General features: G+C 39.6%; 1 protein-coding gene across 4 annotated transcripts in view; it reads right to left on the bottom strand.

The window, feature by feature from the left end:
• The window catches only part of coa1 (cytochrome C oxidase assembly factor 1), a 35,334-nt gene continuing 20,575 nt past the window's right edge, over positions 1–14,759 (bottom strand). For all 4 annotated transcript variants that reach the window (XM_075484191.1, XM_075484193.1, XM_075484192.1 and 1 more), the window contains 3 exons: positions 6,455–6,606; positions 6,016–6,092; positions 1–765 (listed from right to left, as the gene is read on the bottom strand). In XM_075484191.1, coding sequence (XP_075340306.1) covers positions 624–765; positions 6,016–6,092; positions 6,455–6,606 — 371 coding nt within the window. In that variant the 3' untranslated portion in view covers positions 1–623. The remainder of the gene's footprint in view (positions 766–6,015; positions 6,093–6,454; positions 6,607–14,759) is intronic.

Below are 14,759 nucleotides of genomic sequence, written 5' to 3'. Positions count from 1 at the left end.
CCATCTTACAGGTCGTCGTTTTAATGAAGTGTTGCAAACACATTCAAACAGGAGAAAAGACGCAAATACACAAACTACTGGAGCACTCCGTCACAACAATATAGCATCTTTTTAGAAATAATATATTCACAACAGACTGAGCCGTGATTGGGCAGATAATCTGTAACCACATTCACAGAGGAAGCTGTGGTTAATAAAGTCAAAGAAATTCCAGATTTGTGGGATTTACTCGGATTCACATTGACTAACACAGTTTCTGCCTCTCAGTTTGAAATCTTAATTAAATGTACTGGTTAAAAGATGATTAAGGTACAACATCAAACAGATTTTTTTATCAATTGCACCCGTCGAACTTGATGAAACTGAAGTCTTTTAGTCAGAAGTGAAGTTAACAACAAGCCTATCAACATGCCAGCTTTGGGCTACACAATGAAATCAACACCTGGACACACAGCAAAGTAATCCAGGCGTCCTTTAAGATCAGTAACTCAGCTATGAGTGCTCTCTCTCCCTTCAAATGCCAATGTTGAAGCAAAGAATTTGCAATCTGGCAAATATACAGTGCATTCGTATCATGCTGATAATCTGTTTCAGTGTGGCAGCTTTCATTTTTATGGTTCTTGTTAGTTCTTGGACCTGCTCATTGCCAGTGGCCTGTTTTGTGTGTGCTCAGCTGCCTCAGTTTGTGCAGCAGATGGTTGCGAATTTAACAGATCAATGGTCTGCCCCTCCCGAAGCTTTAGCACCGCCTGTTTCAGACTCCACCTGCAGGGAGAGACAGAAAGGTCGGCAGGGGTGCATGAAAAGCACTGAACACACTTTACAATGAAGGTCAGCAGAATCTGATAGACTTAAACATCCTGCGATTCGGACATAACAAATGCAACCATCAAAAATAAACATACTTCGGACATTACAAATTCTGATATTTTATAAAAACATTTTTAAGTAACAGGTGTATAATAAATATGGGCTTACAGTGCAGACTCAAGTTCACTTTAAGGGTATTGAAAGCTAATGGCGTTAAATGCTGATGCATGATAATGTGCCTGCTGATTGGTTCTTCCTCATGGCGAATTGTGTCCAGAACCAAGAGGAAGACCAAGAAAAAGCAAAAAGGATTCCTAACAGACGAGGTTTCGCTTATGGCCCAGGAAACATTTATGGTCCATCCTAAGTCTTCCATTCATATCTTGTGTTCTGACAGTACCAGTGTTGTGCCCCTGGAAAATGTGTTGTTCGTTTGCTAGAAACACAGTTCAGTGTCATTTGTTTCTTTTGGTTACCTTAGCAATGTGGGAGCGGTGCATGTTGGGACATGTAGAAAACTCTCAGTGCAATGGTCAGCTACGGTGGTGCAGACACACGCAGTCTTCAATTCTTCTGTTAATCCGCCAGTTGTTCTCCCTCTTCGCTAAAGCAACGTCTGGGAGTATTGTTTATCAGCTGACATTAACATTAATCTGGCAATTGTGAGTTTGTATGTATATTAAGACTGCTAAGATTTAAATTGTGTAGCTCTGTGTGTTACGACTGATGTTTAGATCAGAACGTATCTTTATAATATTAATGCAGATGTTTTTGCTGTATTTCCAGTTTCACAAGATTCTCAGTCAACTTCATGGAATCAATCACATGCGTCCTGGATATTATTGAGAAGTGTTTAAGCTGATTGGGAACGTAGCCCATGACAACCATCATGCAGCATTACGCACAAGTGTCACTGCATTTTTTAAATGCTTACAGCAATCAGAGATCCCCTCACACCCCAGCAAATGATTGCTGCAGTAGAAACCCTCATTTGAAAGTTATATACTTATTTAGGCTACATTTGATTTGGAGTCAGACTATAATGATAATATAAAGCATAATGACTGTGTGGGTGCTGACATTTGATTTCTTTCCATGCAACACCAACTGGCGCAGTCAGTATAATTCTGTGGTGCAGATGTGGTGTGAGAAGACTCGAGTGTGTGTGGTGGTGTGTGCACAACGTCTCCAGGTCACTCTGAGAGGGCCTTGGCCCACAGTTCACTACATCAGTTTCTCATTCAGAGAACTAAAAATGTAGTATTAGAAGATTATGCTGAAAAGCATCTATGCTATGTTCAGAAATCATTTTAAACTGGTCTGCAGCCTATTTGATCTTTAATCAGATTTCTAAAATTGATGACAATACTACTAGCTGTTAGCCATGTTAACTTATTACATTTATCCCTTATATTGGGGGAAGACTGCCCTGTACATTCTGTCCTTGTCTGTCATATCTTCCCATCTCTGCAGGCAACAACTATCTTGAAACATAAATAAAAAACTACAGAATGATTTACAAAAAATGATCATTTGTACAGTAAACATTTTTAACTTTGGGTATCCACTTGTATGTGTGGATCATCTTTTGCATATTTTTGTGAACCATTGCACATAATTGTGGATCATCTTTTACAGAGTTTACAGAGCAAATTATACTTTTAATCCAATTGGACCATTTTTTTCTGGTACGATAAAACCTATTTGCAGAAAGGGAAATAATGTGGTTCATGATACACATTCTGTTGGTTACAAAGTCAAACAAAAAATTTCTAGAACTTTATTGTCTTTGTTGATCCTAAAACAGGTGGATAGCCCAGAGTACCAATAGGAACATACTTAGGGCGCTGAAGTCGAATCAGTCAAGATGGTCCATGACCATGGAGGTGATCTAGGTGGTATAGTCAGAGCTAAGGCAGTACTGAGATAAAAAAAAGTATGGAGGTGTTCATTTTTGGCCTGTGCTACTTATATAACACAACCTGCAGTTCTTTCCCTTCTTTGCAGTTTTCTTGAAGTGATCTCTGTCCAGAATTTACTCCAGTTCCTAAGTTGTCTCATAACTATTTTTTTAAGTTTTCTTTGTTATTTTTGATGGTTGCATACAAACCCTCAGATGCTAATGTTAGTTCAGCACTGACCCACCTATACTCCACCATAAGTAAAGAGCTACAGGCTCATCCTGATGGTGTTCACATCATAGCTGCAAATTTCCACCAAGCATGCCTAAAGACTAGAATAGATGGAATAGATGCGTATGTGAAATGTGCTACCAGGGGGCAAAATACATTAGATTATGTTTATTGTAACATAAGCGTGGAGACAGAGTAGTTCCCTTTCTACACCTGGGACCTTCAGAGCATCTGTCACTGCTCCTCATTCAGCATAAGCTCCCCTCAGGAGGAAAACAAGCCTGACATAAAGACCTCTCGCACAGCTTCAGGGCTGCTTCACGGGCACTGATTGGGACATTTTTGCACATCCGGACTGAATACATCCAAACTGTACTGTTTTACATCACAGCTTGCCTAGACACAGTTACTGTGACTAAGAATGCCAAATCAGAAACCTCTGATGAACAAAGCAGTGCAGACTCTTCTCAAAAACCAAGACGCTGGATCCGGCCCAGTACAGCTGAGCCAGAGCCTACCTGAAAAGATCCATCAGGGAGGCTAAACTAGAGAACAAGATAAGGATAAAAGACCACTTCAATGACAACGATCCTAGGCGGGCATGGCAGGGAATAAAGCACATAAGGGTGGCAACTTCACGCTCACCAACACGGATAGCAGAGGGACTCAACTGTTTTTTTTGCCAACTTTCTTTGCTAACTTCAAGGTCAAAAGACCAACATCAGATGTGCTTTCTCCAACCGCTTCCACCCTCTCACAATGTAGTAGTGGGAGGTAAGGCAGGTGCCCAGATCAATGAACACAAGAAAGGTTGCCGGCCCAGACAGGGTACCTGGAAAAGTACTCAAAAGCTGTTTTCACACTGAGACCCGCTACCTTAGCGGGTCCAAATTGCCACTTCGACCCGCGTCGAGAAATGTGAAAGCTTGGCGTATTAGGTGACCCGTGTCGCCTGAAGCCGAGTTCTGGGGGCGTTGCCTAGTGGCAGAGCGTCACACGAAACACATAAAATGCTGGGCGTGTACAATGACGTAGGCACAAGCCATGCGTCGGAGGTAGGGTTAAATACACCTGTCTGCATCAAATTTTTCAAACCAATGATGGCGGGACACCTTGAGGACTTGTTTTTGTTGCTGGCTGTTTGTTCGGTCACGCAATTGTATATGCAGTTCATGGAGATGTTATTTTACGGGGTGTGGATGGTCACAACGTGGGATGCCGCCGAAGAACATATGCAGGGAATACAAGAGCACTATAATGTCCAAGTTGAGGAAATCCATCGACAATTTGAAGCAGAAGAACGCGAACAGCGTCGACGCAATCGACAAAGACGTTTAGCTGCATGGCTCTGAACACACATGTGTCTGCAAGAAGAGTGTGGAAGATGGCAAGACCACAAGGGTTGGTGTTTTGGTCCTCACGTCACGCCACGCCCACATCCATCCCGCGTCAATTGCTTTCACATCTAATTCGGCTCGGCAAAAAGACTAGGGTCCGACGCGGGTCGCATGGCGAATCGAGTTGACACCCCAGCCCGGATCGTCAGTGTGAAAGGAACAGCGGACACACTAAATTCGCGAATTAAACGTGGGTTCTTCCTCAGTGTGAAAGGGGCTAAAGAATGTGCTGACCACCTTGCAGCTGTATTCACTAACATCTTAAACCTATACCCTGCCCAAGGTGTCAATCCATCCTGCCTGAAGACCTCCATCATGATCCTGGTCCAAAGAGCCCCCCCGCAGTCTAAGCGACTATCGGCTGGAGGCACTCACCCCTGAAGTGCTTTGATTGACAGGTTTGATGGATGATACCACCACCTAGAAAACAGTGGGGCATATGTGAGGATGCTCTTTGTTGATTACAGCTCAGTATTTAGTTCAATTATTCCAGACATCCTCATCAGAAAGCTATCTGACCTTGCCTCTAATCTGCTGCTGGATTTCCTTACAAACCCACCACAGATAGTGAAGCTTGGCCCCCACACGTCCTCAGCACTGGCTCCCCACAGGGCTGTGTGTTGAGTCCTCTGCTCTTCTCACTGTATACCCACCACAGCACCCCCGTCCCCCTGTAACACCATCCTAAAGTTTGTGACAGATTGTGAAACATTGTTCTCCCCCTGGTCACTCACTGTTCCAACTGATGCACTCAGGGAGACGTTACCGGTGTCTAAAGTCAAGGACTTACAGATACAGGAACAGCTTCTTCCCACAAGTGATAACAGTCAGTTATCACATAATCAGATAACAGTTATTATACAGATTACTCTCATGCACAGCAGTTAGTTATATTATTTAAGGCTTTATCATTCACTTAAGAATGGGATTGTTTGCGCATCTTTTTTTTTGGCATACATATTTGCAGAAAGGATGTGTGAATGGTTGCAATGATAAAGTGTGAGATGCATTGATGTAGAAGTGAGGGAATATGTGCTTTTATTGAATGGGGGCGTTTGCAAAGAAGCACCTTTCTGGAGCAGCTCTCCTATGTTGGCGCATTTAAATGCAACGAGGATAAAGGCATTTTATTCTATTTTCTAACCAACTAAACCAGAGTTCAGAAGAAATCTTATGGTGGCTATTTATTGGAGCAGGTCGACCACTAATCTGGTCCAATTCTGGGATTGGTCTGCTCTCACAACTATAGAAAGACGGTCTCAAAATATACCCAAATTCATGTGTAGTACTCGTCTTGAACTCGTTTTATAATGCCACATTAAATTATCTAGTTCAGGGGCGGTTGTGGCGTAGTGGGTTAAGCAGCTGCCCCATGTACAGAGGCTACAGTCCTCGCTGCCGCTGGCCCCGGTTCCAGTCCCGCACCGGACGGCCCTTTACTGCATGTCTTCCCCCTCTCTCTGCCCCCTGCTTCCTGTCTCTCTCTAACTGCCCTATCCATTAAAGGCATTAAACCCCCCCCCAAAAAAAATAAAAAAATTATCTAGTTCAGAATAATCACATCAGCATTACAAATTACAGCAAATGCATTTTGTGGCAGTACAATAAAATGGGTCAAATCATTTTCCATCGTTAATTGCGTTGCGTTAACTCACAACAGAATAGAAAGTACTCACCTGTGGGTATCTGGTTCTCTAAGTGAAGAAGTATATAGGTAACCTCCAGTTTTTGACCCTGTGACAGGTATCTTTATCTGCAACACAAGATCAATTCAAACATATATACACAATCAGAAAGGGAAGCATTCAGAACATGGTCATGTGTTACTGCTGCTTATCATCTGAATACTGGTGTGTAGTTGCTTGAAAATACTTTACAGAACTTTATTACTAACCAGATAGGAAACTGGTTTAATCACTCATCCAGAATTACAAAAGAAACACAAGTCAAACAGCATACACAGCAACCCTAACAAATACTGCAAAGGGTTTAGTTCAAGGCCACTAACTCAAAATGCAATGGGAGATGTAATTTAGTCCAGCCATTGGGGGGGGGGGGGGGGGGGGGCAGCTGCTGAACAGAACAACTCATGTTGAGGATTTGCAGAAACAGTACCTGTGCAGTCTGCTGATTTACAAGGTTGTGTCTATCAGTCAGACGGATATTGTGGACTTTTAAAGGTGGAGCTCCGAGGCTCTCCATGGCAAATGGACATGCTTCCAACTCCTGCACAGCCAGTCTGTGGTAGTCAGACTCAGCAAATTTCTCTGATTGAACAGCAGACAGAAAGGTGTCAGGTAAGTATGTAGAAAAATAACCGCGTAAAAAATAGGTCGGTGGCGTAGTGGGTTAAGCAGCCGCCCCATGTACAGAGGCTGCAGTCCTCGCTGCAGCTGGCCCCGGCTCGACTCCCGCACCGAGCGGCCCTTTGCTGCGTGTCTTTCCCCTCTCTCTGCCCCCTGCTTCCTGTCTCTCTCCAACTGTCCTGTCTCTCTCCAACTGTCCTAACATTAAAGGCATAAAAAGCCCCAAAAAATACTTAAAAAATATATATATATATGTACACTTAAAAAAAAAAAAATAGGTCCAATAATAATAATTAGAATAGGAAAAAGAAGAAGAAATTCGAAATGTGCAATCTCAAAGCAAGTTGTAATGCAACAAGTACAATACGAGAGCATCTAATGTAATGATAGGAGTGGTCCATCAAATAAGAAATCTGTGAAAGAATAACAAATGAATGAGAAAATCAAAAGAAGAATTATAAGAATAAATATTTGATAAACATCTGTATAACTCAATTATTTTTAGGATTTCATTTGCCAAATGTCATTTACATGTAAGGTAACATGTAATTTACAGGTAACATGTCATTTACATGTAACATGCAATTTACATGTAAGGTAACATGTAATTTACAGGTAACATGTCATTTACATGTAACATGCAATTAACATGTAAGGTAACATGTAATTTACATGTAACAAGCAATTTACATGTAAGGTAACATGTAATTTACAGGTAACATGCAATTTACATGTAAGGTAACATGTAATTTACAGGTAACATGTCATTTACATGTAACATGTAATTTACATGTAAGGTAACATGTCATTTACATGTGCATGTAACATGCCATTTAAAGGTAACATGTCATTTACATGTATGGTAACATGTCATTTACATGTAAGGTAACATGTCATTTACATGTAACATGTCATTTACAGATAACATGTCATTTACATGTAACATGCAATTTACATGTAAGGTAACATGTAATTTACAGGTAACATGTCATTTACATGTAACATGCAATTAACATGTAAGGTAACATGTAATTTACATGTAACAAGCAATTTACATGTAAGGTAACATGTAATTTACAGGTAACATGCAATTTACATGTAAGGTAACATGTAATTTACAGGTAACATGTCATTTACATGTAACATGTAATTTAAATGTAAGGTAACATGTCATTTACATGTGCATGTAACATGCCATTTAAAGGTAACATGTCATTTACATGTATGGTAACATGTCATTTACATGTAAGGTAACATGTCATTTACATGTATGGTAACATGTCATTTACATGTAACATGTCATTTACAGATAACATGTAATTTACATGTAACAAGCAATTTACATGTAAGGTAACATGTAATTTACATGTACATGTAACATGTCATTTACAGGTAACATGTCATTTACATGTATGGTAACATGTCATTTACATGTAAGGTAACATGTCATTTACAGGTAACATGTCATTTACATGTAAGGTAACGTGTCATTTACATGTAACATGTAATTTACAGGTAACATGTCATTTACATGTAAGGTAACATGTCATTTACAGGTAACATGTCATTTACATGTAACATGCAATTTACATGTAAGGTAACATGTAATTTACATGTAACATGTCATTTACAGATAACATGTAATTTACATGTAACAAGCAATTTACATGTAAGGTAACATGTAATTTACATGTACATGTAACATGTCATTTACAGGTAACATGTCATTTACATGTATGGTAACATGTAATTTACAGGTAACATGTAATTTATAGGTAACATTTCATTTACATGTAACATGTCATTTACAGGTAACATGTCATTTACATGTAAGGTAACATGTCATTTACATGTAACTTACAGTAACATGTCATTTACATGTGAGGTAACATGTCATTTACAGGTAACATGTCATTTACATGTAAGGTAACATGTCATTTACATGTAACTTACAGTAACATGTCATTTACATGTGAGGTAACATGTCATTTACAGGTAACATGTCATTTACATGTAACATGTCATTTACATGTAAGGTAACATGTCATTTACATGTAACATGCAATTTACATGTAAGGTAACATGTAATTTACATGTAACATGTCATTTACAGATAACATGTAATTTACATGTAACAAGCAATTTACATGTAAGGTAACATGTAATTTACATGTAACATGTCATTTACAGATAACATGTAATTTACATGTAACAAGCAATTTACATGTAAGGTAACATGTAATTTACATGTACATGTAACATGTCATTTACAGGTAACATGTCATTTACATGTATGGTAACATGTCATTTACATGTAAGGTAACATGTCATTTACAGGTAAGGTAACGTGTAATTTACATGTAACATGTAATTTACAGGTAACATGTCATTTACATGTAACATGTAATTTACAGGTAACATGTCATTTACAGATAACATGTCATTTACAGGTAACATGTAATTTACATGTAACATGTCATTTCCAGGTAACATGTCATTTACATGTAACATGTGATTTACATGTAAGGTAACATGTCATTTCCAGGTAACATGTGATTTACATGTAGCATACCATCTACAGGTAACATGCCATTTACAGGTAACATGTCATTTCCAGGTAACATGTGATTTACATGTAGCATACCATCTACAGGTAACATGCCATTTACAGGTAACATGTCATTTACATGTAAGGTAACATGTCATTTACAGATAACATGTCATTTACAGGTAACATGTCATTTACAGGTAACATTTCATTTACATGTAACATGTCATTTACATGTAAGGTAACATGTAATTTACAGGTAACATGCAATTTACATGTAGGGTAACATGTAATTTACAGGTAACATGTCATTTACATGTAACATGTAATTTACATGTAAGGTAACATGTCATTTACATGTGCATGTAACATGCCATTTAAAGGTAACATGTCATTTACATGTATGGTAACATGTCATTTACATGTAAGGTAACATGTCATTTACATGTATGGTAACATGTCATTTACATGTAAGGTAACATGTAATTTACATGTAACATGTCATTTACAGATAGCATGTAATTTACATGTAACAAGCAATTTACATGTAAGGTAACATGTAATTTACATGTACATGTAACATGTCATTTACAGGTAACATGTCATTTACATGTATGGTAACATGTCATTTACATGTAAGGTAACATGTCATTTACAGGTAACATGTCATTTACATGTAAGGTAACGTGTCATTTACATGTAACATGTAATTTACAGGTAACATGTCATTTACATGTAAGGTAACATGTCATTTACAGGTAACATGTGATTTACATGTAACATGCAATTTACATGTAAGGTAACATGTAATTTACATGTAACATGTCATTTACAGATAACATGTAATTTACATGTAACAAGCAATTTACACGTAAGGTAACATGTAATTTACATGTACATGTAACATGTCATTTACAGGTAACATGTCATTTACATGTATGGTAACATGTAATTTACAGGTAACATGTAATTTATAGGTAACATTTCATTTACATGTAACATGTCATTTACAGGTAACATGTCATTTACATGTAACATATCATTTACAGGTAACATGTCATTTACAGGTAAAATGTCATTTACATGTAACATGTCATTTACATGTAAGGTAACATGTCATTTACATGTAACTTACAGTAACATGTCATTTACATGTGAGGTAACATGTCATTTACAGGTAACATGTCATTTACATGTAACATGTCATTTACATGTAAGGTAACATGTCATTTACAGGTAACATGTAATTTACATGTAACATGCAATTTACATGTAAGGTAACATGTAATTTACATGTAACATGTCATTTACATGTAAGGTAACACGTCATTTACATGTAACTTACAGTAACATGTCATTTACATGTGAGGTAACATGTCATTTACAGGTAACATGTCATTTACATGTAACATGTCATTTACATGTAAGGTAACATGTCATTTACAGGTAACATGTAATTTACATGTAACATGCAATTTACATGTAAGGTAACATGTCATTTACATGTAACATGTCATTTACATGTAAGGTAACATGTCATTTACAGGTAACATGTAATTTACATGTAACAAGCAATTTACATGTAAGGTAACATGTAATTTACATGTATATGTAACATGTCATTTACAGGTAACATGTCATTTACATGTAAGGTAACATGTCATTTACAGGTAAGGTAACGTGTAATTTACATGTAACATGTAATTTACAGGTAACATGTCATTTACAGATAACATGTCATTTACAGGTAACATGTAATTTACATGTAACATGTCATTTCCAGGTAACATGTGATTTACATGTAAGGTAACATGTCATTTCCAGGTAACATGTGATTTACATGTAGCATACCATCTACAGGTAACATGCCATTTACAGGTAACATGTCATTTCCAGGTAACATGTGATTTACATGTAGCATACCATCTACAGGTAACATGCCATTTACAGGTAACATGTCAATTACATGTAAGGTAACATGTCATTTACAGGTAACATGTCTTTTACATGTAAGGTAACGTGTCATTTACATGTAACATGTCATTTACAGGTAACATGTCATTTACAGGTAAGGTCACATGTCATTTACAGATAACATGTCATTTACAGGTAACATGTCATTTACATGTAACATGTCATTTACAGATAACATGTCATTTACAGGTAACATGTCATTTACATGTAAGGTAACATGTCATTTACAGGTAACATGTCATTTACATGTAACATGTAATTTACATGTAACAAGCAATTTACATGTAACAAGCAATTTACTTGTAAGGTAACATGTAATTTACATGTACATGTAACATGTCATTTACAGGTAACATGTCATTTACATGTATGGTAACATGTCATTTACATGTAAGGTAACATGTCATTTACAGGTAAGGTAACGTGTAATTTACATGTAACATATAATTTACAGGTAACATGTCATTTACAGGTAACATGTCATTTACATGTAACATGTCATTTACAGGTAACATGTCATTTACAGATAACATGTCATTTACAGGTAACATGTAATTTACATGTAACATGTCATTTACAGGTAACATGTCATTTACATGTAAGGTAACATGTCATTTACAGGTAACATGTCATTTACATGTAAGGTAACATGTCATTTACAGGTAAAATGTCATTTACATGTAACATGTCATTTACATGTAACATGTCATTTACATGTAAGGTAACATGTCATTTACAGGTAACATGTCATTTACATGTAACATGTGATTTACATGTAAGGTAACATGTCATTTCCAGGTAACATGTGATTTACATGTAGCATACCATCTACAGGTAACATGCCATTTACAGGTAACATGTCATTTACATGTAAGGTAACGTGTCATTTACATGTAACATGTCATTTACAGGTAACATGTCATTTACAGGTAAGGTAACATGTCATTTACAGATAACATGTCATTTACAGGTAACATGTCAATTACAGGTAACATTTCATTTACATGTAACATGTCATTTACAGGTAAGGTAACATGTCATTTACAGGTAACATGTCATTTACATGTAAGGTAACATGTCATTTACAGGTAACATGTGATTTACATGTAACATGTCATTTACATGTAAGGTAACACGTCATTTACAGGTAACATGTGATTTACATGTAACATGCCATCTACAGGTAACATGCCATTTACAGGTAACATGCCATTTATGTCACACCCAGAGACTCTTGGTTGTAGTTTCATGTTTAGGTTATGTTTGTTTTTCAGTCCAGGTTTAGTTTTTTTTTGTCATGCTTTAGTTTCCCTGCACTCTGTTTATTAGTTCACTCACTTCACCTGTGTTTTTTTCCCTCAGCTGCACTCACTCCCCAATCACTCTCACTCCCTATTTAGTTTCCTGCTTCCCCTGTCAGTTTTGCCGGATCTTTGTTGCATGTTGTTGTTGTTAGTTCTCATGCCACGTTGCCACGACTAAGTTAAGTATTTATTCCATGCCATGTCAAGTGCTTTTGTTTTGTTTTTGTTCACAACTACGGCTCAGCCGTGTTTTATGTTGGTACTTTGTTTTTGCTATTAATAAATCAACCTTTTTTTTGTAAGTCCGCATCCGTGTCCTCCCTCCCACACCCAACCTGACAGAAAGATCCGGCCAGAAAATGGACGCGGCGGACTACTCAGCCTTCTGGGAGCTGGCTGGGGACTTCTGGTGCCTCGCGGGATCGAGCTGCACCTCTTGGGAGAAGCTGAACTCTGCCAATGAACTAATTGACTTTTTTGTACGAAAGCAGGTCCTCCAGCACATGTCAGGAGTGACATACATCTGGGCAGAGGTGAGGGGTGTACAGCACGCTGCTATGCTGGATATCTTTGGCATGGAGCCACAGAAGGTAGCCGCGCTGTACACACCCTCCCTCACCACTCCAGCATCCCAGTCCCCGGCCCCAGCCGTTCCAGAGGCCACAGGGCCTGACCACGACCAAGAGGCCACAGGGCCTGACCACGACCAAGAGGCCACAGGGCCTGACCACGACCAAGAGGCCACAGGGCCTGACCACAAGGCTTTAGGGCCTGACCACGAGGCTTTAGGGCCTGACCACGAGGCTTTAGGGCCTGACCACGAGGCCACAGGGCCTGACCACGAGGCCCCAGGGCCTGACCAAGCCTCAGAGCCCATGGACTCACCGGTTCGAGCCCCTCCCTCCCACCCCCAGACTTTGGGGATGTCTGGGATCCATCCCTTGAAGGGGGGGCTCCCCCCCCGTCGGAGGTCCGTCCGACCGTGGGACGGTCCCCGGCTCCTCCTCCCGCCACGCCGACGGAAGTCTGGGTGCCATCCAGACCACAGCCTGCTGCCACGTCATCGGGGGTCCGGGCGTCCGCCGGGCCGTCTCCTGCCGCCACGCAGAGGGAAGTCTGGGTGCCATCCAGACCACCGCCTGCTGCCACGTCATCGGGGGTCCGGGCGTCCGCCGGATCACCGCCTGCTGCCACGTCATCGGGGGTCTGGGCGTCCGCCGGATCACCGCCTGCTGCCACGTCATCGGGGGGCGTCCGCCAGACCACCGCCTGTTCCTGCTACGCTGTCTGCGGTCTGGGCGTCCGCCAGACCACCGCCTGTTCCTGCTACGCTGTCTGCGGTCTGGGCGTCCGCCAGACCACTGCCTCCTGCTGCCCGAAGCCGGTACCACATACCTGTTTCTAGTCCACAGCCTGACCGGCTTCGAGCCCCTCCCTCCCACCCTCGGATTCCTTAAGGGTCGTCTGGGATCCACCCCTTGAGGGGGGGGCTCTGTCACACCCAGAGACTCTTGGTTGTAGTTTCATGTTTAGGTTATGTTTGTTTTTCAGTCCAGGTTTAGGTTTTTTTTTGTCATGCTTTAGTTTCCCTGCACTCTGTTTATTAGTTCACTCACTTCACCTGTGTTTTTTCCCTCAGCTGCACTCACTCCCCAATCACTCTCACTCCCTATTTAGTTTCCTGCTTCCCCTGTCAGTTTTGCCGGATCTGTGTTGCATGTTGTTGCTGTTAGTTCTCATGCCACGTTGCCACGACTAAGTTAAGTATTTATTCCATGCCATGTCAAGTGCTTTTGTTTTGTTTTTGTTCACAACTACGTTTTTTCCGGCTCAGCCGTGTTTTATGTTGGTACTTTGTTTTTGCTATTAATAAATCAACCTTTTTTTTGTAAGTCCGCATCCGTGTCCTCCCTCCCACACCCAACCTGACAATTTACAGGTAACATGTGATTTACATGTAACATGTAATTTACATGTAACAAGCAATTTACATGTAAGGTAACATGTAATTTACATGTAACATGTCATTTACATGTATGGTAACATGTCATTTACAGGTAAGGTAACGTGTAATTTACATGTAACATGTCATTTACAGATAACATGTAATTTACATGTAACACATCATTTACAGGTAACATGTCATTTACATGTAAGGTAACATGTCATTTACATGTAACATGTGATTTACATGTAGCATACCATCTACAGGTAACATGCCATTTACAGGTAACATGTCATTTACAGGTAAGGTAACGTGTCATTTACATGTAACATGTCATTTACAG

The sequence above is a fragment of the Odontesthes bonariensis genome, chromosome 14, assembly GCF_027942865.1.
Source record: "Odontesthes bonariensis isolate fOdoBon6 chromosome 14, fOdoBon6.hap1, whole genome shotgun sequence".
In the NCBI taxonomy this organism is placed as follows: Eukaryota; Metazoa; Chordata; class Actinopteri; order Atheriniformes; family Atherinopsidae; genus Odontesthes; species Odontesthes bonariensis.
The sequence above is the reverse complement of the archived record's forward strand: the minus strand, read 5'-3'. Positions and strand labels throughout refer to the sequence as shown.